The sequence below is a fragment of the Lonchura striata genome, chromosome 35 (assembly GCF_050655825.1).
Source record: "Lonchura striata isolate lonStrDom1 chromosome 35, ASM5065582v1, whole genome shotgun sequence".
NCBI lineage: Eukaryota > Metazoa > Chordata > Aves > Passeriformes > Estrildidae > Lonchura > Lonchura striata.
Genome location: NC_140737.1, coordinates 8,802,539 through 8,826,114, shown reverse-complemented (window position 1 = coordinate 8,826,114; position 23,576 = coordinate 8,802,539). Strand labels below are relative to the sequence as shown.

Sequence of the window (23,576 nt, the reverse complement as noted above, 5' to 3'; positions counted from 1 at the left end):
ATGTTACTTCTGTGATTGCCCAGACCCTCTCTGGGTCAATCCACCGGGAATCTTCAGTCCCACTATTTCTCAAATATTTAACCTTTTTCTCCAGCATTTGCCTTTTTTTTATTTCAAAAACTAAAAGATGATTTTTAGACAGGAAATTCAGCCATTTCACAGAGGCTTTGTCTAGCACTTGTTCTTGTCCTCCTCATTGGAGCCATCTGATTCCCTGACAGGCAGGATAGGAGTGCTGTAGGGAGACATCCCTGGCTCCAAGAGCCCTGCCTTTAGCAGGGACTCCATACCAGGCTGTGAGCCCTTCCTTCCCTCCCCTGGAAGAGGGTGTTGCTTTTAGACACCACTTGTCCTGGTTGCTTCCAAGTAATTTGGAGAGGCTCCACATCAAATTTTCCCTGGGGCTGCCCACACCTCTGGGTTCCCTTCAGCACAGGCCTTGCCAGACATTTGACACAAAGGTACAGCAGCAATAGCCTCTGTATCACATTTTACAATATTAAAATGCCACCATCAAATTCCTTCCTAGTTAATTACAATCAGAGTAGGAAGAAAAAGAAATTAGTTTATTTCAAACCTATCCCCCACAGCTCCTAATAGTGCATGAACAAATGACACCAGCTCAGTTTTCCCATTTATTCCCTTAATAATGAAAACACTCCTTTAGAATTTTCTCCCCCTATAGGAGATAGGAAATGGAAGGAGAGGCCCCTGTGTCCATCAGGAGAGGCCTCCTCTGGATGCAGACCCAGCCTGAATGTTCTCCAGGGCTCCAGTGTGGTGGGTCCCCGGTGGGATGGGAGCTCAGAGCGCCCTGCCAATCCATGTCCATGCAGGGGTGGACTTGCTCCTGCTGAGGGTGCTGCTGTCTGTGCTTGCAGTGTCCTTGTGGGCTGCAGCTGGAGCCCTGACTCCTTCCCAGGGGCTGTTTGGGTGGGCTCTGCCCTGGCCAGGAGGGCAATGCCTCTGCCAGGTGCTTGTGGCCGACCCCGTCATGCCCTGGGTGCTGGGGCCCCCTTGGGCCCTGGGGTTGATCCCTCAGGGGCTGTGGGAACTCTGCCATGGCCTTTGCCTTCAGCTTGGCCTTTTGCTCATCCCTTCTTGCCTTCAGCTGCTGTGCCCTTGTGCCCAAGTGCTGCAGGGCTTCTTCTGCCACTCCTGCAGCCCCGGTCACTGCCTGTGGGTGCTCATCCTCTGAGAGCTGCTGAGCTTTCTGCAAAACCTTTCCTTTCTGCAGGGACCCAAACCAAATCCTGAACAGCAAATCCTGATCCTTCCATGTGCACTCTGCATTTCCCAGCTGTTCCTTTGTTTTCCCCGTTGTGCTCAGGGTCCCTGCCCAGCCCGTGTGGCAGAGCCGGTGCCTGTCCTGCCGCAGTGTCCAAAGGCGGCCCCCCCGGCGGGCAGGGCCGGCAGCTCCCCGGGGCCGGGCAGCGGCCGGGGCGTCCCGCAGCCTCCTGGGGGCCGGGGGCCACTGCCGGCCCTGCCCGGGGCTGGTGGGGTCAGGCAGCGCCCGGCGCTGAGCCCCGGCTGCCCCACAGCCCCGGCCCGGCCCCGCAGCTCCCCACAGGCCCCAGCCCGTGCTCCCGGTGCCGCACCTCTGCGCCCGGTGCTGCCGCTGCCACCGCAGAGAAACCCCTGGCATCCTGACCTCCTGCTTTTCCTCTCCTGGAAACTGGGGATGGAAAGGTTCTGGATCAGCTGGCAAATTGTGAGGATAAGACCCTGCTGAAAAACATTCCAATCCTGAGTATTGTTCTGTTCCCCCTCTTTTCCAGCATCCATTTTCTTACCACATAGATTCCTCCTGCTGCTTCTTGCCTGAACAATATTGCTGCACACTCCCCTTCACCCAATCCCTTCCCAGCACACCGTCCATCCATCCCCTGTTGTACAAATCCCTTCTCCACTTGCCTCCCTGGGTGCCCATGTCCTTAATTACCTCTGGGGGAATGTGCAGACTACCTCAACATTCTCCCAAGGGACCCTTCAGAGACATTTTGGGATCATCATCCCTTTGGCCAGGACCCCTCCCTGGCTTTCCCTTTTCTCCCCTCCATGGTTGCCCTGCCATGTTCACTCCCCGAGGATCCCAGGGCACTCACTGATGAGATTTTCAGTGCTCTCTCCCTGCTGACTCTTCACAGACCCCCTGATGTGTCACTCGTCTGTCTCCTGGTCACTCCCGGGCCCCCAGTCAATCGCCGGTGCTGCCGCCAGCCAAGGGAGCCGATCACCCAAAGTGGGTGAGGCACCTTCAGCTGCACTCCCTGCCCGCCGCCCCGGATGGTGGAAAGAATTCGGGATGAACCCCAGGGTGTGTGGAAAAATTGACATGAGCAGAGAATTCTGTCCACAAAGCAGACGGAGGAATCCTGTAAAATTTCATTCCTAAGAAAAGGGAGAGGCCATGGGACATTCAGGCCATGGGATCTCGCCAATTGTTGGAGGACACCGTCTCATTTTCATCCAAATTTTCCCAGCTGCATCTCCCTTTCCCTTTCTGTGTTGGCTGAAATACTTGAGAGCTACAGACTTCTCAATCCACCTACTACTTACCCCTTTCATATGCACCCCAGTTTTGTATAGCAGATGATACTCATGGCTCTGTTAAGGCTTTGTTGTTCTTCTCCAAGTTAATGAATTTAGCAAGACCTTGGCTGAGCAGCAGTCTGTGTCATCAAATAACATTTTCGGAAACCAATGGATTCTCCTGTCACACCCTTATGTACAATTCTCTAGCCCTATCTCCGAGCAGATTCAGAGCATCTGTTTGTAAAGACACTTTCCTGTGGTTCCTTCCATGGGGTCCCCCGTTTGTGGGACATCCCCCCTGGAGCAGGGTGTCCCCTCTGTGCTGCAGCCCCAGGGCTCGGGCCGAGCTCAGCCAATCAGAGCCCGCGGCGCTGATGACTCACCAGTTGCCAGGCAGACTCGCAGCTCCCCGCGTTCCCCACCTGGACCCACCTGCGCCCCCCCTCGGCCCCATGGCCCCGCGAGGGGAATTTGGGGAGGTGGGAGTGGGGCAGCGCCAAGGCCGGGCCCCCCCGCGCTGTCCTGGCGGGAGCGGCTGCAGTGGGGACCGAGTGCGGGCGGGAGCGGCCGAGAGCCCAGCGCTGCCCCAGCCCGACCTGCCCCAGCTCCATCCCTGCCCCTGCGCTGGGATGCTGTGGGTGTGGGGGGAAGAGGGAGCCGGCAGTGGGTGCTGGGCCTGGGGGCAGGAGGAGAAGGGAAGGAGAAGCAGGCTTGAGGAACAAAATGGTCAAACGATGCAGGTGGCAGTAGAGGGTGGGATTGTGCAGGAGAAGGAGGAATAGCAGGAGGAAGAGGAGTGTGAGGAAGAGTAGAGACACAAGAGGAGGAGGAGGCGGAGCAGAAAGAGGAAGCAGCAGAAGGTTCCGCCCCTCCCTGTGTCTGCAGCCTCCCCCCAGCCCAGGAGTGCTGCTCCCCCCACATGCAGCAGGTGACTGTGGAAGTGGATCCACGATTTTCATGGGGTGAATCTTGGTGTTTCTGAGCTTTCTTGGGCTAAATGTTGGTGCTTTGGTTTTATGTGGCAGCTGAATCTTTATCTTTTGGAGGAGGTTTTTCCTGAGTTGTGATGTTTAGGGAGTTTTTGATTTGTGTCTTGGAAGTTTGCAGTATTTTTGGGCTGAATCTTGGTGTTTTGGAGGTTCTTACAGACACAAGATTCCCAATGACTTCCTGAGATGAACTTGGGCAAGGTGGAACCTCCATTCCAAGGTGCTCTCCTCTTGTTTTTTCCCCAAACCAGGATTTGTCATACCCAGGGTGTGCCTGGATGGAGGAGGAAAAGCCCCAGAGATGCTGCAGGAGGAGGAGCTGCAAACCCAGCCCAGGGAGCTGCGGGGAGGAAAGAGCCCCCCTGAGCCAGGAAGGCGGGCGGAGATCCAAGTGGAGCTCGGAGCTGGTGGAGAAGCCTCATGGCAGGGAGAAGCCCCACAAGTGCTTGGAATGTGGGAAGGGTTTCAGGCGGAGCGACCACCTGATCCAGCACCAGAGGATCCACACTGGGGAGAGGCCCTACGAGTGTGGGGAGTGTGGGAAGAGGTTTCAGAGAAGCTCCAGTCTCCTCAGTCATGAGCGGATTCACACAGAGGAGAGGCCCTACCGCTGCCCCGACTGCGGGAAGGGCTTCAAGCACAACTCCAGCCTCACCGTGCACCGGCGCATCCACACCGGGGAGAGGCCCTATGAGTGTGGGAAGTGTGGGAAGGGCTTCAAAGACATGTCTGGCCTGATGGTGCACCAGGTGATCCACACTGGGGAACGGCCCTATGAGTGCTTGGATTGTGGGAAGAGCTTTGGGAGGAGGTCAGGCCTGAGAAGACACCAGCGCATCCACACTGGGGAGAGGCCCTACGAGTGTCCCCAGTGTGGGAAGAGGTTTCAGACCAGCTCCAGTGTCCTCCTACATGAGCGGATTCACACAGAGGAGAGGCCCTTCCGCTGCCCCGACTGCGGGAAGGGCTTCAAGCAAAACTCCAGCCTCACTGAGCACCAGCGCATCCACACCGGGGAGAGGCCCTACGAATGTGGGAAGTGTGGGAAGAGCTTCTCCAGGAGCTCTCACTTGACCCGGCACCAACGGAGGCACCAGTAAGGGAAGCCCTGTGAGTGCCCCGAGTGAGGGAAGAGCTTGGAGTGAGGGAAGAGAGTGAGGGAAGAGCTTGGTGAGCTGCTGCAGCTCCATCCCCCATGGGAGGATCCGGGCTGGATGATCCCCAGTGAACCCCATTGGGCAGAGCCCTGGTGTCCCTGTATGGGGAATAAAACAGAGAGTAAAGCAATGGAGCTGATAAAGAGGCCCGATATCTGAGGCCTGACTGAGCAGAAACTGTGGGAGACACAGACACAGTTTTAAATCTCCCTTGGCAAGAAGACTGACCAGGCAATATGGTGTGAGACTTTTTGATAAGGTAATGTTACCAGGTGATGTGATGTCATGAAGAATGTGTAACCAATGGGAAATTGTTACCAAAAATAGAGCCCTCTATAAGCCCCATACAAGTAAATCCCTGTATAAACACCTGGTACACTCAATAAAATTGGCTTTGTTCTAAACTCGGATGTCCCCGTCTCTCCATGGTGGATAACCCTGTTGTGGGTGATCCCCGTTGGGTGGGGGAAGGTGCTGGAGGGATTTCTTTCCCTTCTCCTGGTGCTGCCGTGGTTTGGTTGGTAATAAATTCCCTCCCTGTGCCCAGGCTGGGTCTGTTGTCCCCGTGCCGGTGCTCGGGGCGGGATCTCTCCCGTTCCTTCTCTGCACTGCCGGGCCTCTCCTCAGCCAATGAGAGAACGCGGTGGAGAAGAGTCAGCCAATCAGCGAGAGCGGGGCTGATGACTCACCAGTTGCCGGGCAGACCCGCAGCAGGCAGTGTTCCCCACCTGGACCCGCCCTCCCTGCCCAGTGCCGGCCCCGCCGTGGGGTCCCCCCAAGTCCCTCCCCAGTGCCCCCATGAACTGGGCTGGGTTTAACTGGGAAGCTTTACTGGGAACACTGGGAGCAGGGGGCAGGGCCAGAGTGACAGCAGGGCTGGGGGGACACGACCCCCCCAAAATTAGCATCATGATTGAGCGGGGGGTCCCGACCGGGCCCGAGGTCACAGGGAGCGGCTGCGGCCGCCGGCGGCTCAGGAGCTCAGTGGGCAGAGAAAAGGGGGTGACACCGGGCTGGGGGCCCCGGGGAGCACACACATTCCAGAGGAGGGGGGACACGACACACGGGACCCCCCAGACATTCTTGCACAGGTAGAACCCGATCCCCAGTGCCAGGAAGACGAAGCCCAACTCGGGAGTCTCCAGTTCCTGTCAGCATCTTGCTGCGGTAGCATCCAGCAGCATCTCTGGGTGGTCCGCAGGGGTCAGGATCTCCCAAAAACTCTCACAGACACCCAAGCCCCTCCAAGCACTTTCCTGGTCACTCCCAGCCTACTCAGGATCCCCTGAAACCTCCCTCTTGATTCTGTCCTAACCTCCCCAGGACCCACCAAAGCCCCTCCTGTCCCTCTCAGGATCCCGCAGCCTCCTTCCAGTCGTCCCCCACTGCCTCAGGACCCCTAAAGCCTATCCCAGTCCCTTCCCAGCCCCACCAGGACTCATTCAGAGCCCTCCCAGTCTCTTCCCAGCACAACCAACCTCATCCCAATTTCTGCTTTTCCATCCCCAATCTCCATCCAGCTCCTTCAGGCTCACTCTATTCCCTCCCACTTAAACCTAGCGCACCCAAACGCCCTCCCAGTGCCCAACAGGACCCCCAGAACCTCATCCCACCCTTTCCAGTATTCTCCAAACCCCTTCTTAGCCCTTCTAAACCCCCAACTTCCTCTCCCAGTTGAAACCAGGCTCTCTCCATCTCCCTCCCAGGTGCTCCCAGCACATCCCAGTGGCTCTTGCAGCGCTCCCAGTTCCTCCCCCATACCCCAGTTCCAGCTCACAGGTTGTTCCAGGCTGATGTTGTTGGCAGGTGGAGGTGACCCTGTCCCGGGTTGGGGTTTCCAGCAGCACCAGGAGCTGGTGGGTCCAGTCCCCGTTGGGGACCATGTCGGTGGCCACCACAGAGAGCTCCTGCTCGCCCTGGAACCACCTCAGCTGGATGGGAGCAGGCGGCCGGGGCTGGGCCGGGAGCTCGAGGGCAGCAGAGAGATGGACACGCTGGGGGGCACTGGGAGAGAGTGGGTGTAATAAATAAAATGGTCTTTGTTCATCAAAATGAGTGTTAAAGGAGATAAGAATTTGAACTGAGTAGGGAATGCAACTAGCATAGAAGACTGTGTAACTAATTATACACAAGTTGACTTTTAGGCCAAGGACAATCTGCAAGGAAGATGAGGAGCCTTCATTCCTATGACCACCAAGGCAGAAAAAAAGACCCCCAGCAACCAATTGCACCAGCGCAGAGTGCATCGAGAGAAAATACATCAACTGGAAATAAAAAGGGGCTATAAAAACAAAAAGGTCAAAGGGGGAAGGTGCTCCGTGGCAGATCAGAGGCTCTCTGGCAGCCCAGCGCTGTTCTTTTGCTTAATACCGCTTGCTTAATTAATTCTTGTTAATTGATTTATCTGTAATTAGCCTCCCCAGTTGAATTTGTCCATAACAAATTTGGTGCCGTGACTCGGATAAGGGCGACCGGGTGGGAATTCCTAATCAGGGAGGAGCCCCGCTGCCTCTGCAGCGGGCCTGGTGCAGGCTTTTCCTTCCCAGACCCTTACCGACGAACCCAAATTCGGTATTGAGCACAAGGGATACCAGTAACCCCGTAATCTTTGTGCACGAAGCCGGGCGAAGACGCAGGACAGCGTGAGTATAAAAGTGGGGATCCGCTGGGTTGGGCTGGGATCCCAGGACATAACGCGTGAGACGTCCTTGTAGGACGAGGCACGGGCAGAGCTCTGAGTAGTGCGGTTTGCAGAGCCCGCGAGGGGCTGGGCACCAACAGGGGCCGCGAGTGTGTGTGTGCCTGAAGGTGTCCTGGGAGATGGGACAGAGGAAAAGCAAGCCCTCTGCTTCCATGGGGACGGGGACCCGGTAACGCTTCCCCAGATCCCCCCTGACAGTCCGTTAGGTCTAATGATAAAATCTTGGGATGAATATCCTTCAAGGAAAGGGAAGGATAGGGCAAAAATGATACATTATTGTATAAAAGTATGGGGAGGAAAACACATCTGTAGTGATAATTTATTTTGGCCAGTGTTTGGAAACTTCAAGGACTGGATTTGCCAGGCATTAAACATTTATGTAAACTCTAGAGAACCTTTTGATAAGGAAGAGAGCAAGTATGCTGCTGTCTGGATAGTGGGGGAAACAAGAGCAAAACTTTTTGCCTGAAGCACCCTGGGAGGGAAAAAGAAAAATAAAAAGCCTGAGGAAGTTCCAACTGCACCCCCTCTACCATACATACCTCCCCCTCCTCCACCCCCACCAGCACCACCCACAGTCTACCCCGATTTAGATCAAGGGGGAGATTTTGATAACCAAGAGGTAGAAATCCCAGAGCCGGTCCCTGAGGAAAATCGCTGCGTTACTCGTAGTCTAACCAGGGGGGAAAGAGAAAGGGAAGGGCAAGCCCTATATCCATGAAGAGAAGTAGCTTTGGGAATGATCCCTAACCCCAGTGCTGGTCAGCAGGGACAGCCAACCCAAATTCTGGGAATAGGTCATGTGGAGGTACCTCTCAACTCAGGAGATGTGAGGGAGTTCAAGAAAGAAATGGGAGCATATGGGCCAAATCTTAAAGGAATTTTCTGACCCTATAGCCTGGGACTTCCCATGTGAACAAATTCAGAATCCAGCTGAGGTGGCAAAGTACCTGAAAGAGAAATGCCATGATAAGTCTAAGGAGAAAAAGATCATTGCAGTGAGCTGGGCCCTGGCATGTGCTTATCACACCCTGCTAGATACTGTAGGGCAGCAGACAGAGGAAGGGGGGCAAGGAGATAAATCAGCAGCGATCCCAGTCACTCAGGCTGCAGCCAACAGCCCCGGCTGGAAGCCAGCAGCTAAACCAGACAGGGAGCCTAAGCCAGCAGCTAAACCAGACAGTGAGCCTGAGCCAGCAGCTAAACCAGACAGTGAGCCTAAGCCAGCAGCTAAACCAGACAGTGAGCCTGAGCCAGCAGCTAAACCAGACTGTGAGCCTGAGCCAGCAGCTAAACCAGACAGTGAGCCTGAGCCAGCAGCTAAACCAGACAAGTGAGCCTAAGCCAGCAGCTAAACCAGATTGTGAGCCTCAACCAGTGGTTTTTGCTATGAGCACAATGGGCTCATGATGCCTCAGGCCATCAGGGCAGAGATGCCACCTACAAGTGGGCACGAGACCGAGGGGTGGATCTAACCATGGACAGTATTTCTCAGGTGATCCATGACTGTGAGACCTGTGCTGCCATCAAACAGGCCAAGCAGGTGAAGCCCCTGTGGTATGGTGGGCGGGGGTCCAAGTACAAGTATGGGGAGGCCTGGCAGATTGACCACATCACACTGCCCCAGACACGCCAAGGCAAGCGCTACGTGCTCACCATGGTAAAAGCCACCACTGGATGGTTGGAAAGCTACCCTGTGTCTCATGCTACAGCCCATAACACCATCCTGGGCCTTGAAAAGCAGGTCCTTTGTAGGCATGGTACCCCTGAGAGGATTGAGTCAGACCATGGGACTCATTTCAAGAACAGCCTTATCAACACCTGGGCAAGGGAACATGGCATTGAGTGGGTGTACCACATCCCAAACCATGCACCAGCTGCAGGCAGAGTGGAGAGGCACAATGGACTGTTAAAAACCACCTTAAAAGCATTGGGTGGGGGATCTTTCAAAAACTGGGAGCAACATTTAGCAAAGGCTACCTGGTTAGTTAACAGCCGAGGTTCCACCAATTGAGCAGGTCCTGCCCAGTCTGAGCCCTTGAATATAGTAGATGGAGATAAAGTCCCAGTGGCACATGCCAGAGGTTTGTTAGGGAAATCAGTGTGGATCAATTCTGTCTCGAGTACAGACAAACCCATTTGTGGGATTGTCTTTGCTCAGGGACCAGGTTGTACATGGTGGATAATGCAGAGAGATGGAGCAACACGATGTGTACCTCAGGGGGATCTGATTGTGGGGTGAGACTCATGTGCAAATATCACTGTTTGCTCGATGTTGCTGCCAGTGTCTGTACACAAAAACACACAGACATGAGACAGAAGGAAATGTGTGTCAAAGGTTTGAGCAAGTGAAATAGAAGGAAATGTGTAAGTGTCAAAGGTTTGAGTAAATGAAAAAAGTTTTTACTTGATGAAGTTTATACATGATGTTGAAGATATGGAGATAAGGGGTGGAATGTCCGAGGGTGATGTTATGGTGTTTGTATCTCCAATCGTGGGTTCTGTTTATGTTTGATATTCTGTTCTGTTCTTTCAGAACTGACTCAGAAAGTGAAGGTTTGTTTTGCCTTGTTATCAGCTGGCTCACCTCCCCCCATGCTCTGCTGTCTAGAAGAGGCCAGTGCTGGCTGGCTTGCTTTGCTTTGCTTGCTGGCTTTTGCTTGCTTTGCTTTGCTTTTTTTGCTTGCTTTTGCTTTTGCCTTTGCTTTTTAAATTAGTTTAGCTGAGCAGTCCAATTCTTTCCCTGGACTGTTTCTTTTCCCTTTCCCTTTCCTGAATACCATCCAACCTGCTCTGGACTGGGACCTGGGAACCCCGAGGAGCACCAGGACCCTGCACTCTGTGATCTGCAGCAGCCATCCCCAGTGCCCAGAGCAATCCCCAGCGCCCAGACCCGGGCGACCACCCCCAGGAGAGACTTTCTGGATTTGTCATCTCTTCAGAGTGGTGAAAGAGTTTTGTTGTCATCTGGTGTTGTTCATTTTTTTAGTGCTGGGAAGGGTTTTGTTTGTTAAATAAACAGGTTCTTTTCCACTTCTCTCAGAGAAAATTCTTCCCAAATCAGGTGGGTGGGGAGGGGCCGTGGGGGTTTGTTTTCTGGGGGCTCCTTCCAGAGGTTTTTCTCCCAAATTTGCCCTAAACTAGGACAAATATTTTGCTGCCCATTTCGTGTCTGGAGAGAGTGAAAAAAAAAAACCCCAACCTGTTCTAATCATATTTTGGTTCCAATTATTTTGTGTTAGTATTGAGCAGTTACTGGCTATGTTGTTTGAATTCATAGTGTCTTTTAGAGTGGAGGCCTGTATGTGTTTCTGGTCCCTAGGGTTTTTTGAGATCTTAATCCCTCTATGGTCCCTAGGTTTATTTTCTTATTCAGGAATAGCTCCGGTATTGTCCCTAATATGTAGTTTTTGTAGTAGAAGGGCACTGACCAGAATATCCATTGGGCTGGGCTTGGTTGTAATGGCTTTCAGGGGTTTATGAAGGTGCTGAAGTCTGTTCCAGGAATGCATGGCTCATGGTCATGGTTGTGCAGCCAGTTTGTTAGAGGGGAAGCAGGGGTTGAGGCTTTTCAGCCATTGCTTTCCTTCTTCTCCTCTGAATCTCTTAGCTCCCTATTAGAGAATGTTCCGTTTCCCCTGACTGTTAAAGAGACCATCTTTAATGTGTTTAATCTGGTAAGCTTTCTCTCTACAGTCTGCAGTCTCTCTAGAATGAGGGCTGAGATTTCTAGAGGGGCTGAAGAGACCCCTGACCCAGGAATAGACCCAGGTGTGAGAAATCGTGAGTGGTGTGGGAAATGGGGGGCGCGGGAATTGGCACATAGACCATTTTCCCACATTCAAATAGATTTTACTGATTTGCCTGAAGTAGGAAGGTATAAACACTTATTGGTGATAATAAATCACTTGACTCACTTTGTAGAGGCATTCCCTACCTCCAGGGCAACTACACAAACAGTAGTAAAAATACTATTAGAAGAGATAATCCCCCGCTATGAACTAGCAGAAGTAATAGACTCAGACAGAGGGCCACACTTTGCCTCCAAAATAATTAAAGAAGTAGTTACAGCTCTAGGAACAAAGTGGCAATATCATACTCCCTGACATCCACAAAGCTCAGGTAAAGTGGAAAGGGTAAATGGGAAAATTAAGAAACAACTAACTAAATTGATGTATAAAACACAATCATCCTGGGTAAAAATGTTTGCCTTTAGCCTTGTTAAATATAAGAACTCAGCCCAGAACCGATATTGGAATTTCTCCATTTGAAATGCTTTATGGGATGCCTTATGACATGGATTCTCCTACAGATCACCCTGAAATAAGTAATCAACAAATTAACCAATCTGTCATGCAAGTTGTGAAGGCTCGGGAAGGGCTTAGAAGAGCCGAGTTACTAGTGTAACAACCTCATTTAGACCTAGCAATCCATAATATAAATCCAGGTGATAAGGTGTTAATAAGAAACCTAGAAAGAAACCTCACTACCCCCAAAATGGGAAGCCCCCTGTGTTGTTTTACTCACTACAGAAACTGCAGTCAGAACTGCCGAGAAGGAGTGGACCCATGCGAGCCGAATAAAGGGAGTGATTCCTGCTGCTGCCCAAGAGCCCTGGAGAATAACCAGCCAGCCCGGGGACCTTAAGGTCACATTTAAATGGACTGAATGGACTCAGTAAGAATTGTACGAACCAGCTGGTAGAGTGAGATACTGGACTATGATTTTAGAGTATATTGTACAAATAAGGATTGTAATTGTTACCCTTTTGTATGCTATATTTGTAAAATTTGCCAGGAACGGTGGTGGGTCCATAGTTACAGAGGCACTCCTCCTAGGGGTATTTGTAAAGGTGTTATCAGTTAGAAAGAGAACTGACAGAGTCAGGCCTAAGGATTGGAGAAGAGAATGGGACCCTACCAAGGGAATCCCAAGAGTGGTGGGAGGTGTTTACTAAGGGGGCCAGACCTGAAAATTGTTGTTTCCACTGCATTGAATCAATTCCCCTAATTGTTCAAATTATCAAAGGGAATTGCTGGAAAACTTTACCTGGGATTCAGTGTGGCTCACCACAAGTGAAGGATAAAAGCTGGGAATCATTCAAAAAGAGGCAACAAAAGCAGAGTTTGGGTCCTCCTGAAGAATATCCTTGCTCTGAGAAGATGGTGCGCCTCGCGGCCCAGAGCAACCGAGTCGGCGAGCGAGGCAGAGGGATGAGAAGCGGTGGAGGAAAGAGCCCTCAAATGGGACAATTCAAAGTATTTCAAGAACTGCCTCAAGGATACTGATCTCCCAAGGGTAAAGGTGAGCCAGGCAATAACATGTCAAAACAAACACTGGGAATGGGGAGATAATGATAATCAAACCCTGGGGCGGTTTGGAATCCACCCTTGCTGGCAAATCCTGTTCATATTAGTTATATGTTGTACCTGGCCTGTACAAGGGGATTATGCACACCAGCCATTTAATTGGACTCTGACCAAAACAGACCAAGGGAAAGTTGTTAAGCATAATGCCACCACTGTAGCTCCCATGTTTTTGTTACTAACAAAGACTTGGTAAACTCTATGTGGGGATGGAGTAAACCTGAACTCCAGGCTACCTATTGGTGTCCTAGTTCCAATCCTGGGAGGGGATATGGTCATTATCCTGGGGAATATCTGTGTGGGTATTGGGGCTGTGAAACTATAGCAACCGCCTTGGCTGTCACCCATCCAGGTAAATGTTTAAATGTCTCATGGTACCCTGAGGGGTGCAAAACTCCGGGGTATGGCACTCAAGGAGAAAATCTGTATGAGGGGGATTGCAGGTCCCATAGTATTGTTGTTACTAAGTTTAACTTTCAGACCTTACATTTTTAATAAAATCATAGACATTGTAAAAGGAAGACTAGAGGCAGCTCATCTAACACTTATTAGAGATAGGTAGGAAACATTGCCCAGGGACTTAGAAGTAGATGAAACCCTGGTCTTAAGCTACCAAGAATTAAAGTGTTTTAATGAACAAATTGGTAAAGAGAAAAAGGGGGTGTTGTAATAAATAAAAAGGTCTTTGTTCATCAAAACGAGCGTTAAAGGAGATAAGAATTTGAAATGAGTAGGGAATGCAACTAGCATAGAAAACTGTGTAACTAATTATATAAGTTTAGTTTTAGGCCAAGGACAATCTGCAATGAAGATGAGGAGCCTTCATTCCTATGACCACCAAGGGCAGAAAAAAAGACACCCAGGAACCAATTGCACTGGCACAGAGTGCATCGAGAGAAAATACGTCAACCGAAAAAGAAAGGGATTATAAAACCAAAAAGGTCAAAGGGGGAAGGTGCTCCGTGGCAGAGCAGAGGCTCCCTGGCCACCCAGCGCTGTTCTTTTGCTTAATACCGCTTGCTTAATTAATTCTTGTTAATTGATTTATCTATAATTAGCCTCCCCAATTGAATTTGTCCATAACACCCCTGGCCCAGCAGCAGGGGACAGGGGGCACGGCCTGTCCCCCTGGCCCAGCAGCAGCCCCGTGCCCTGCCCAAGGCGCTCCCAGCAGGGGCTGGGCCCCAGAGGCAGGGGCAGACCCCAGTCCCAGGGCAGCGTTTCTGCCCCGTCCCCTGTCCAGCCCAGCCTGCCCCGTGTGCGCAGTGACCGCTGGCACAGGCTGCCCTGGACACTGTGACCTGCTGGGGACACTGAGAGCTGCCCCGCTGTGACACTGCCCTTGGGATTGCACAGGCACCAAACAAACCCCAGCCAGCACCGCCCCGTGTCATGTCCCAGGCACCGGAGAGCATCACAGCCAGCCCCGCTCCTGGTGATGTCCCAGGCACCAGGGCACATCCCAGCCCCGCTCCTGGTGATGTCCCAGGCACCAGGGCACATCCCAACCCCGCTCCTGGTGATGTCCCAGGCCCTACGAGTGTCCCAGGTGTGGAAAGAGCTCATCACACAGCTCAGCCTTGACCCCAAACCAGCAGAGGCACCACGCAGGGCAGCCCTGCGAGTGCCCCAGTGTGGGAAGAGCTCCGTGCGCTGCTCCAGCTCCATCCCCCACGGGAGGATCCGTGCTGGATGATCCCCAGTGAGCCCCGGTGGGCAGAGCCCCGGTAACCCGTGGTGCTGCTGATCCATGTTGGGAAGACACCTGGCTGGGGGGCTCCACATCCTCCTGGCTCCCTGTGGCCTGGATTTTCTTTTCATTTCTCTTTGCCCTTTCAAAACTCTTAAAAGCAGGTAAAAATAAAGATGTTGAGCTAAGACAAGGATGGGGACATGGGAGGGGTCTTGCAGGGGATGTGGAGGATGCTGGGTTTGAGGGACTTGAGGGTTCCTGGGAGGGACCTGGGGGTTGCTCAGGGCTTTGGGCACCCCAGGCTGAGCGGCTCCAGTTGCCCTGGGAGACCCTGGTGGAGGTTCTGGGCAGCTGGTCAAGGACCCCCTGCCCTGGAACTGTCCCCATGTGCCCCATCCCAACGCCTCGTCCCCCTGCAGCGGCTGCCCCATTCCTTACTCCCCTTCCATACTCCCCTGGCCCCTTCCTGTTCCTGTGTCCCCCCTGTCCCGTTCCCATCCTGCCCCCATCCCAATCCAGACCCCATTCTTGATCCCTGCACCGTATTCCCTGTCCCCATTCCCAGTCCTATGCCCTGTCCCCATTCCCATTCCCTGTCCCCATTCCTGGTCCTTGTCCCCATTCCCTTTCTCCATTCCCATTCCCATTCCCATTCCCTGTCCCCATTCCCATTCCCTGTACCCATTCCTGGTCCCTGTCCCCATTCCCATTCCCTGTCCCCATTCCCGGTGAGACATTAATTTTGAAGAATTAAGAATTTTAGGAAAGTTAAGATGATAGTTAAATTGGATGTTGCTGACTTAGCAGAAGTAGATAAATCGGCTTTGTTCATAGTTAACAGTAGCTGGATCTTAGATAAGATATCCAGGATCTATTAACTCATTGCTTGCCAGCTTTATGTTTGGGTAGCTGTGCTTATCATGAGAAACAGGATGTGATCAACAGATTTCAGGGACACAAAAACAGTTGCAGACTTCCCATACTTTAGGAATCCATTAAGCACAGGGAAACGGCAAGGATTCATTTGTCATGTGTGCATGGGAAAGGCAGAAAGGTCAGAACGAGGAAGACTTATTTTACTTCTTCATTTTGGAGAACCTTCCCCAAAATGGACCCCCGAGTCATTTCAGGGAACAGAACCACACATGCTTAATTGCCTTTTTGCCAATTAGCATATGAAGTGGAGCAGAGGAAGTGACAGGGATATGAATATGCATTCATATTTTGTGTATTCAAGACTTCTGTAAATAAAAAAGCTTTCTGATACCTGTGATTTTTGCAGTGTGTATTAGGGAATTATCCCACGTACTGCCCGGCTGTCTCAATAAACATACACTTTCTAACTTTAAACCCTTAGAGAGTTTTTGTCTGTCTCAGTTGGAGATCGATATTAGATTTATATTCATATTTTAGTAAATCATTGTCTTAAAGAAGTCCTAGTATGTGTATTAACATGTCTTTTCTTAATATTCTAGTAATTATTCTTGCATTGCTTCAAGATAAACTGGTATGATTCAAAGAATATCCACTGAGGTACACATAGAACATGGATTTATCGTAAGCAAATTGCAGTTGCAAAGTTTTTTCACTGAATTCTGCCACTTGTCATAATTTTAAAAGTTAAAATTCAGCTTTTATTAAAGTCAATGACAAAATTTCTAACTTCTAACAAAGGGAAAAAAGTATATGGTTTGCACTAGATAAAATATAAATACAGAAAATGTCTCCCAACCAAGTTCCTTGCCCTGATCAAAACATCTCCCAATCAAGTTCTTCACCCTGAACCTGGCTGGTAAAGAAAAATATTATCAGTAAACATGTATGAAAGTTTGCATAAGTTAGTAGTATTCAAAATCCATGTTCTGTTCCTATTATTATTTCTTATACAAAGAAAAAAGGGGAAAGGGGTTGGATTGAGGGTACACCCTCCTCCCCTCTGTCTGTTCTCAAGTTTTACAATAAATCCTACAACAGTACAATACAGCTGCCTAAAATATGGACACTGGAAACCACAAACAGCATTACAAATTATCACCTGCCTCATGGACAGTTCATATAAGGACTTGATTTGTTTACAAATTATTTCTCATGTTTACAAACAGGTTTTCTGTTTACAGACTGTTTTCTGGGAATTCGGTTTTTCTTCAAGGGATCAAGTGCTTAAAGGTTGTTTTTTAAAATTGGGTTTTTCTCTAAGGGTTAAATGGGCTCAGGGTTAAATAGCTTTCTGCTCTTAGAGATAAGTTCAATTTGTAACCAAGAAGCATTATGCCTGTGGCCTGAGTTCTCCCCTAACAGTTCCTGGAGGGGAATGCTGCAGCTCCAGTGTAAATTAGATGCACGCTGTCCTCTGTCCCCATGTTTGCAAAGGGCCCTTGCAGATGGGTGACAGAGAACAATACACAGAATTTGATAAAGAAAAGAAGGGTGAGGTGTTACCATGATTGACAGGGGGAACTCTGCTTGGGCGAGGACTGTGCCTCACCTGCTGCTGTCAGCGCTGCCCGGGCCCCAGGGCTCAGAGCAGCATTCCTGCCCTGGCCCACACGTTCCTGGTCTGTGTCCCACGGCCGTGCTCAGGATGGCCACCATGTGGGACGTGTCCCGAGGAGGCCGTGCCAGCTTCTGTGGAGGCCCCGTGCCCTTCCCGCCGCGGCTGCGTCGGCAGCTGCGGGGGCTCCTGCTGCTCTGAGCCCGCAGAGCAGGGCAGCGTTTGCTGATGGGCTGAGCCCTTCCTAAAGATCCTGTTGGGCTGCCTGACACACCTGGGGCAAGGCATTCCTTCCAACCTGGGCCACTCTGGGGGGCTGGGGGTGGCCCCAGGGCAGGTGGCAGTGCGTGCAAGGGCCCTTGGTGACACGGTGCAGCATGGTCACCATGGAATGGAACGGGACAGGGGATCCAAGGGCCCTTGGTGACACGGTGCAGCATGGTCACCGTGGAATGGAACGGGACAGGGGATTCCAAGGGCCCTTTGTGACACGCTCTGGCAGAGGTGTTGGCAGTGACAAGGCCCCGCCAGAGTGCTCGGTGCACACGACGAGACAGGACGCGAGAGAGCGGTGCTGTGAGGAGCCCTCGCACAGCTACTCGTTCCTTGCTGACCCAGAGCTTTCCCAAGGTATTACTCCTGCAGGTGAGCTCATGGCCAGACCAGAGCACTTGGTGACCCCTGGCCTTCCCGAGGCATCTCTTCTGCAGCTGCCCTCGAGGGCAGACCGTGGCATTTGCTTTGCACCGTCCTTGACAGGAGTCTCTTGTCCTTGTGGCTGGAGCCCCCAGGCCCAGAGTGCAGGACTTGCTGTCCTGTAGCCTTGCCAAGACTTCACTCTTGCGGGTGCCCTCAAGGCACGACTGCAGCACTTGCTGACTCTGACCTTTTCCTTTTCACCTTCTGCAAGCAGCCATGAATCCAGGCAGTGACGCAGAGCACAGACCTGCGAGCGTGCCCAAGCTGGCCTGGGGGAAGGAGGAGAAAGAAGGCCCTGGAGCTGCCCCAGCACAGCAGCCTGAAGAGCTGGAGCAGTTCCAGCCACGGCAGAAGGGTGAGTGGCAGAGCTGGGCCACAGGGCTGGTGCCTGCAGCCAGCTTGGCCCCATCCCATCCCATCCCATCCCATCCCATCCCATCCCATCCCATCCCATCCCATCCCATCCCATCCCATCCCATCCCATCCCATCCCATCCCCTGGGGCCATGCCCATGGACAGGATGGAATAGGGGCCGGGCAGACACCCCACAGCCGTGCTCCGTGCCCTGGGCTGTCGCGGGGCTGTCCCTGCCTGGGCAGCGCAGGGCTGGGCTGTGTTCTCCGGCCTCTCCCGCAGCCCCTCAGCTCGGGCTGCGCTCACTCTTTGCCAGGTGCAGCCGTGCAGCGCACACGAGAGCAGGAACGCACCCGTGGCCGCTTCCGCAGAACAGCACAGGTACCTGCAGCCATCCCCACCTGGGCTGGGCCTGCTGGCACTGCTCAGCCCAGCACTGTGCTCCGAGCACTCCATGCAGCATCCCGGGCTTCTTGCCCTTCTGCTGCAGATGGTTTGCAAATTCATGAAGAGGATTCGGGAGGAAGAGAGCAGCACCATGGGCACCGTGCTCAGAGCGTACTCTCCCATCTTCAAAACCAAGACCAGCGCTGCCCTGCTGGATATGCTTGTGGAGGAGGGTCCTTCCAGCCCAAAGCAAGTAAGCAGCCTGTGGCCTGGCTTTTCTCCTCCCAGCAATTGCTTGGCCTCCCAAGCCACGCCTGCTGCTCCCTGGGAGCCTTTGAGGCCATGGCAGTGTGGTGGCAAGGGAAGCGCTTCTCTGGGGCAGCTGGGCACATTCCTTCCTCCGGCAGCTTTCCAAGTCTCCCCTGCCTTCTCCAGGTGCCTGCCATGGTGAGGTTCATCCACCAGTGGCTCGTGGCCAATGAGTTTCCTGAATACAATCTGTACAGGCCCCTTCTGGATCTGACAGAGGCACAGCCCTCTGACGTGGTGATGGCTCTCCTGCGTGTGGCCCCATTGTGTGACAGGTATGGGGCCCACCTGCCCAGAGGGCTCAGGGCTCAGCAGCCCTTCCCCCTGTGCAGCCTGTCCCAGGTGTCTGACAAACAGAGAATTCCTGGGCCCTCTGGCTGCTCCCTTTGCCAGCCCTGGCCCCTGCCAGCCCCCCAGCGTGCTGCCATGCTTTCCCCCTGCCCCTCAGGGGCCAGTGCCCACAGGGCTGGGCTGCCTGCGTGCTGCCAGTGAGGGGCAGTGGGCAGAGGCAGGGCTGGCAGAGCAGCTCAGCTCCCCGCTGCTGCCCAGGCCACGCTGCTGTGTCCCAGACTCCTCTGAGACAGAGCTCTGACCCCACAGAGCTGCTCTGGCCATGTGGAAGAGCATCATGTGCTCACTCAGGACTGCAGAGCCGGCCATGCTCGTACTCCTGGATGTGCTGGGGAGCTGGCCAGAGCACAGCATGTGCACCTCCGATGGGGACCACACGGCTGTCCTTGCCCTGGCTGTGAGTTTCTGCCTTTGCTGGCCCCAAGGCCACCTTTCCAGCAGCTCTCCATCCTCCCTCCCCCACGGCGTCTCCCTGCCTCAGGCGCTGAGCTGAAACCTGGCCTCGGGGCAGCTCCAGGGCCACCAGGCCCGGTGCTCCCCCTGTGTCTCTCCGGGCCTCTCCCTCCCGTGCTCGGGCCCTGCCACACGGACACCTCGGCACTGAGCGCTGTCTCGGGCTGCTCTGTCCTTTGCAGGCAACCGTGGTGATGTGGAAGATCCTCCAGCTGCCCTGTGTGCCACATGTAGTCACCGTGTGTTTCCCCGGCCTCTTTGTGCATCTGCTCTTCCAAGTGCTCTTCAGCACTCTGGATATGCCAGAGGAGGTCGATACCTTCTGGAAGGGATGCCAGGAGCAACACGGCCTTGCCACCAGCCCCAGCAGGTGCTCCATGCCAGTCCTCCTGTCCCTGCCATGTGCCCAGGGCAGGGGCCAGTGCTCCCAGCGTGACCTGGGCTTTGCTTTGCGCACAGCTTTGCAGAGCAGACTCTCAAGGCCCTGCTCTGCCGACTGCACTATGAGGATGTGGTGGTGGCCATGGAAGACAAGCGTGGCTGGGACACACTGCTCTGTGCTGACACCCACCACTGTGCTGTGGGCGTGCTGGCCAGGTGAGACCCCCTGCTCCCCAGCTGTCCCCGGCATGTGTGCCCTGTGCCCGAGGTGCCCCACACAGTCCCCGTGGCCGTGGGCCAGAAGGCCTTGTCACCAAGGGACGGCCAAGGAGGCTGCAAAAGGCTGGGAGAGGAGTGTGCCCAAGAGCAGCAACCTCCCAGAGGGCTCAGCTGCCCCTTGCAGGGTGGTGGAGAAATGCCAGAGCTCTGTGAGGCAGTCCTGGGAGAGGTTTGCCCCACTGGCTCAGGGCTTTGGCTCCTGTTTCCTCCTGTCAGAGAAATGCACCGCGCATCCGAAGCCGCGTGTTCCAGGATTGCATTCCACCTGCTCGGGCTGCTCAGCAAGGACACGCCGTGCCGGGATATGGCCACCCTGGCGTTCCTTGTGGAGGTGAGCCTGAAGGCCGGCGCTGCCTCGCTGAGCTGCCTCCCGGCTCTCTGCCCTCTCTTGGCCGCAGTGCCTGGGACGGAGCCCGCGCCCTGTGCTGCTGCCTGGGCCCGGCCCTGGGCAGTTCTGGGCTCCCGCCGGCCGCTCCCCCGTCACCGGCCTGTGCCTTTCAGATCCTGGAGCACCTGAACGTGAGTGAGTGCCGGGACAGCATCCTGCAGTTCTTGTCCAAGCACCTGCAGAGTGAGTGCAGGGGGAGGCGTCGCTTGGCACTCCGAGGCCTCGTGGCGCTCGGCACCACCAGTGTCTCGGTGAGAAGAGCGCAGGGGCTGAAGCCGTGCTGCCAGCGTGGGGCTGGGGAAGGCAGTCCCTGGGGCTTGGCTGGCCTTGGGGCACTGGGGCAGCTGCTGCCAGCTCTCCTGCCTCCTGCTGCAGCTGCCCCAGGGCTTTGGCACAGGCCTTGGGCCCCTGGGCCCTGTGCCAGCAGGATGGTGTTTCACACACTTGTGTTCCACAAGCAGATAGCCATAAGGATGTGGAGCCTGCATGAAAGGCTGGTGGAGCTCCTGCAGGAAGATGACAGCGCCATGCTCAGGATGACCACGGTTCTCCTCAGGGGTTTGTTCCTGTGCAATGGTGCCCCAATAACCAGCGCCCTCGCCCTGCAGCTGGCTGAGGCGCTCCTGCCACTCTTTGACAACGTAAGGCTCTGTGCCTCCAGCCAGGGCCAGCGGGTGCTGCCCGCACACTTTGTGCCCTGTGCACTCACAGGCTGTGCCCAGGTGGGCCTGAAGCAGCTGACGCTGAGGTCTTTCTTCCTTCCTTTCATACAGGAGGACAGCCAGGTGCAGTTGTGCTCCATGTTTATCTTCCGGGAGATGCTGGATTTTTTTCCGAAAGAGGAGAGAAAGGTCCTGAAGGCACACGTGCGCCAGAGCCTGCTGCCCCTCTCCTTGCACTGCCACGATGAGAACCAGCGAGTGGCAGAGGTGAGGACTCGGCAGCTGCCGCTGGCCCCTGGCAGGGGCTGGGCTGGCCCTGCCCTGGCGCCTCGCAGGCTGCAGCTCCTGCTGGCCTTGGCACAGGGACGGGGTCCTGCGCCCTGGGCTCTGGGGCCATCTCCGCGTCTCTGATGCTCTCCAGGCTTCTCAGGAAACGCTGCTCTGTGCGGCCGAGTTCCTCAAGAGGAGGGATCTTGGACAGCTGGTGCAGAACCAGAAGCTGTGGCAGTTCCCCGAGTACCTGGTAAGGAGGGCCGGGAAGCCGCAGCCCCAGCCTGGAGCAGCCCCTGAGCGCGGTGCTCGGTGTGCGGGCTGGCAGCTGTGCCCCTGCCCGCTGCTGCAGCCCGAGGCCGCGCGGGCTCTGCTCCAGGCTCCTGCGGCCCCAGCCGGGTGCCCATGGAGCCCCGGCCCGGGGGGCTGCGGGGCCAACCCTTCCCTCCTGCCGCTCTCTCCAGCTGGCAGAGGACAGCAGCAGCGTGGCCGAGCACCTGCGCCGGGCCCTGCCCTACCTGCAGAGCCCACAGGAGCCCCTGCGAGAGGCGGCCGTCAGGTTCATGGGTGAGCCACGAGCCGGGCCAGGAGGGCGTGTGGGCACAGGGCTGGCGGCGCCGCTGGCAGGGAGCTGTGCCCTGGGCCTGACAGGCTCTGTGTTCCCAGGGACGGCCGGGCGGCACCTGAGGGGGAGGAAGGAAGAGCTCCAGCTCCTCTCTGAGGGTGAGCGAGGGCAGCGGGCTGCCAGCGGGGGCTGGCGGGGGAGCTGCGAGCCCTGCCCCGGCTGCGGAGGGCTCTGCTCCCTGTGCGGACCAGGGCCGGCGTGGGCAGAGCACACAGAGCTTTCAGGGCACCTGGGGGATTCGTGGCCAGCAGCTTCGGGCTGATCCAGCTGGTCCCTGCTCCCTGCTGGCCATGGCCAGAGCCGGCTGGGATGGCCCTGGCACAGAGTCCCCTCGGGTCCCCTCAGATGTGGGAACTGACCATGGCTCTGTTCCTCTCTCTTTCAGCCCTTGAAGGCATGGAAAATGACACCAGTGTCGCCGTCGCAAGCCTGGCATTTCAAACATTGCACATCCTCCAGGAAGCAGAGAGATCTCCATATTCCATCTTTGACAACCTGCAGGATCGGCTCCGCAGGGCATGGAGGAGACGGCCTCGTCTGTCGGGGCTCGGCTGGCTGCGCTGCTGGAGCTCTGCAGAGAGCTGATTCCAGAGGCTCTGTCTGCTGGGGCCACCCGAGCCAGCAGGAATGTTTAGTTTCTTTAAGATTGTTCTTTTTTTTCTTTTTGTTTTTCTGTAGCATGTTAATATAGGATGTGTTGCTATAGACAGACTCCCAGGATCTTTCTTTGGCTGCCCAGGCTCTGCAGGGCCGAGGGGAAGAGGGTGAAAAGGGTTCCTGGGCTCAGCAAGCTGCCCAGACATGCAGGGTTGCAGGGAAAATGGCCAGAAGCCCCTTGGCCTTTGGTGGTTCTGCTGAAGCCTTTGTGCTGCCCACAGAGCAGATGGGCAGGGGCTGGACCTGTGGGGATCTCTGTGAGAGCGGTGCCTGGAGATGGCCACAAGCCCTGTCCCAGGCAGGAAGCGCCATCCGTGTCCTCCTGCCCGTGTGTTGCTGGCTGGATTGCTGAGGGCTCCCAGGTGCCTCTTGGTGGGGCTCCTCTGGAGCTCCTGTGGGGCTGCGGCGCTGCTGCCGGGCAGGTTGGCCGGGCTGGGGAGACCCTGAGGGGACGGGGCCACGAAGGGATGAGGGGCTGTGGGAGCCCTGACAGGACAAGGCAGTGGGAAGGCACGGGGGGGACGTGTGAGGGAGTGGGTAACGTTGGCTCGGGGAGGAAAGTGGGTTGGAGCCAAAGAGACCACTCACCCCGATGTTCGATGTTCGTGTGGCAAACAGAGCACGTTTATTCCCAAACCCTTCCTTCTAAAGGGCCTTTGAAAACCCAGTCTGGATGATTTCACTCCTCTGATCTCTGTGCCCCTTCAGATTCTGGCCTGGGCAATGCCTGCAGCCTTGGGAGAGATGTGATGGGCCAGGCCCCTGTCAGTCAAAGCAGGGCTGGTACATTCACCCCGTACAAGCCAGCCTGCACGGTGACACGGCAACA

General features: G+C 54.7%; 2 protein-coding genes across 2 annotated transcripts in view; one reads left to right on the top strand and one right to left on the bottom strand.

Moving 5' to 3' along the window:
- The window catches only part of LOC144246964 (uncharacterized), a 712,254-nt gene that overhangs the window by 156,006 nt on the left and 532,672 nt on the right, over positions 1 to 23,576 (bottom strand). The window lies entirely within an intron of this gene.
- Positions 3,399 to 23,576, top strand: part of LOC146764352 (uncharacterized) — a 70,152-nt gene continuing 49,974 nt past the window's right edge. Inside the window, exon 1 of the mRNA XM_085565270.1 lies at positions 3,399 to 4,620. Coding sequence (XP_085421396.1) covers positions 3,803 to 4,620 — 818 coding nt within the window. The 5' untranslated portion in view covers positions 3,399 to 3,802. The remainder of the gene's footprint in view (positions 4,621 to 23,576) is intronic.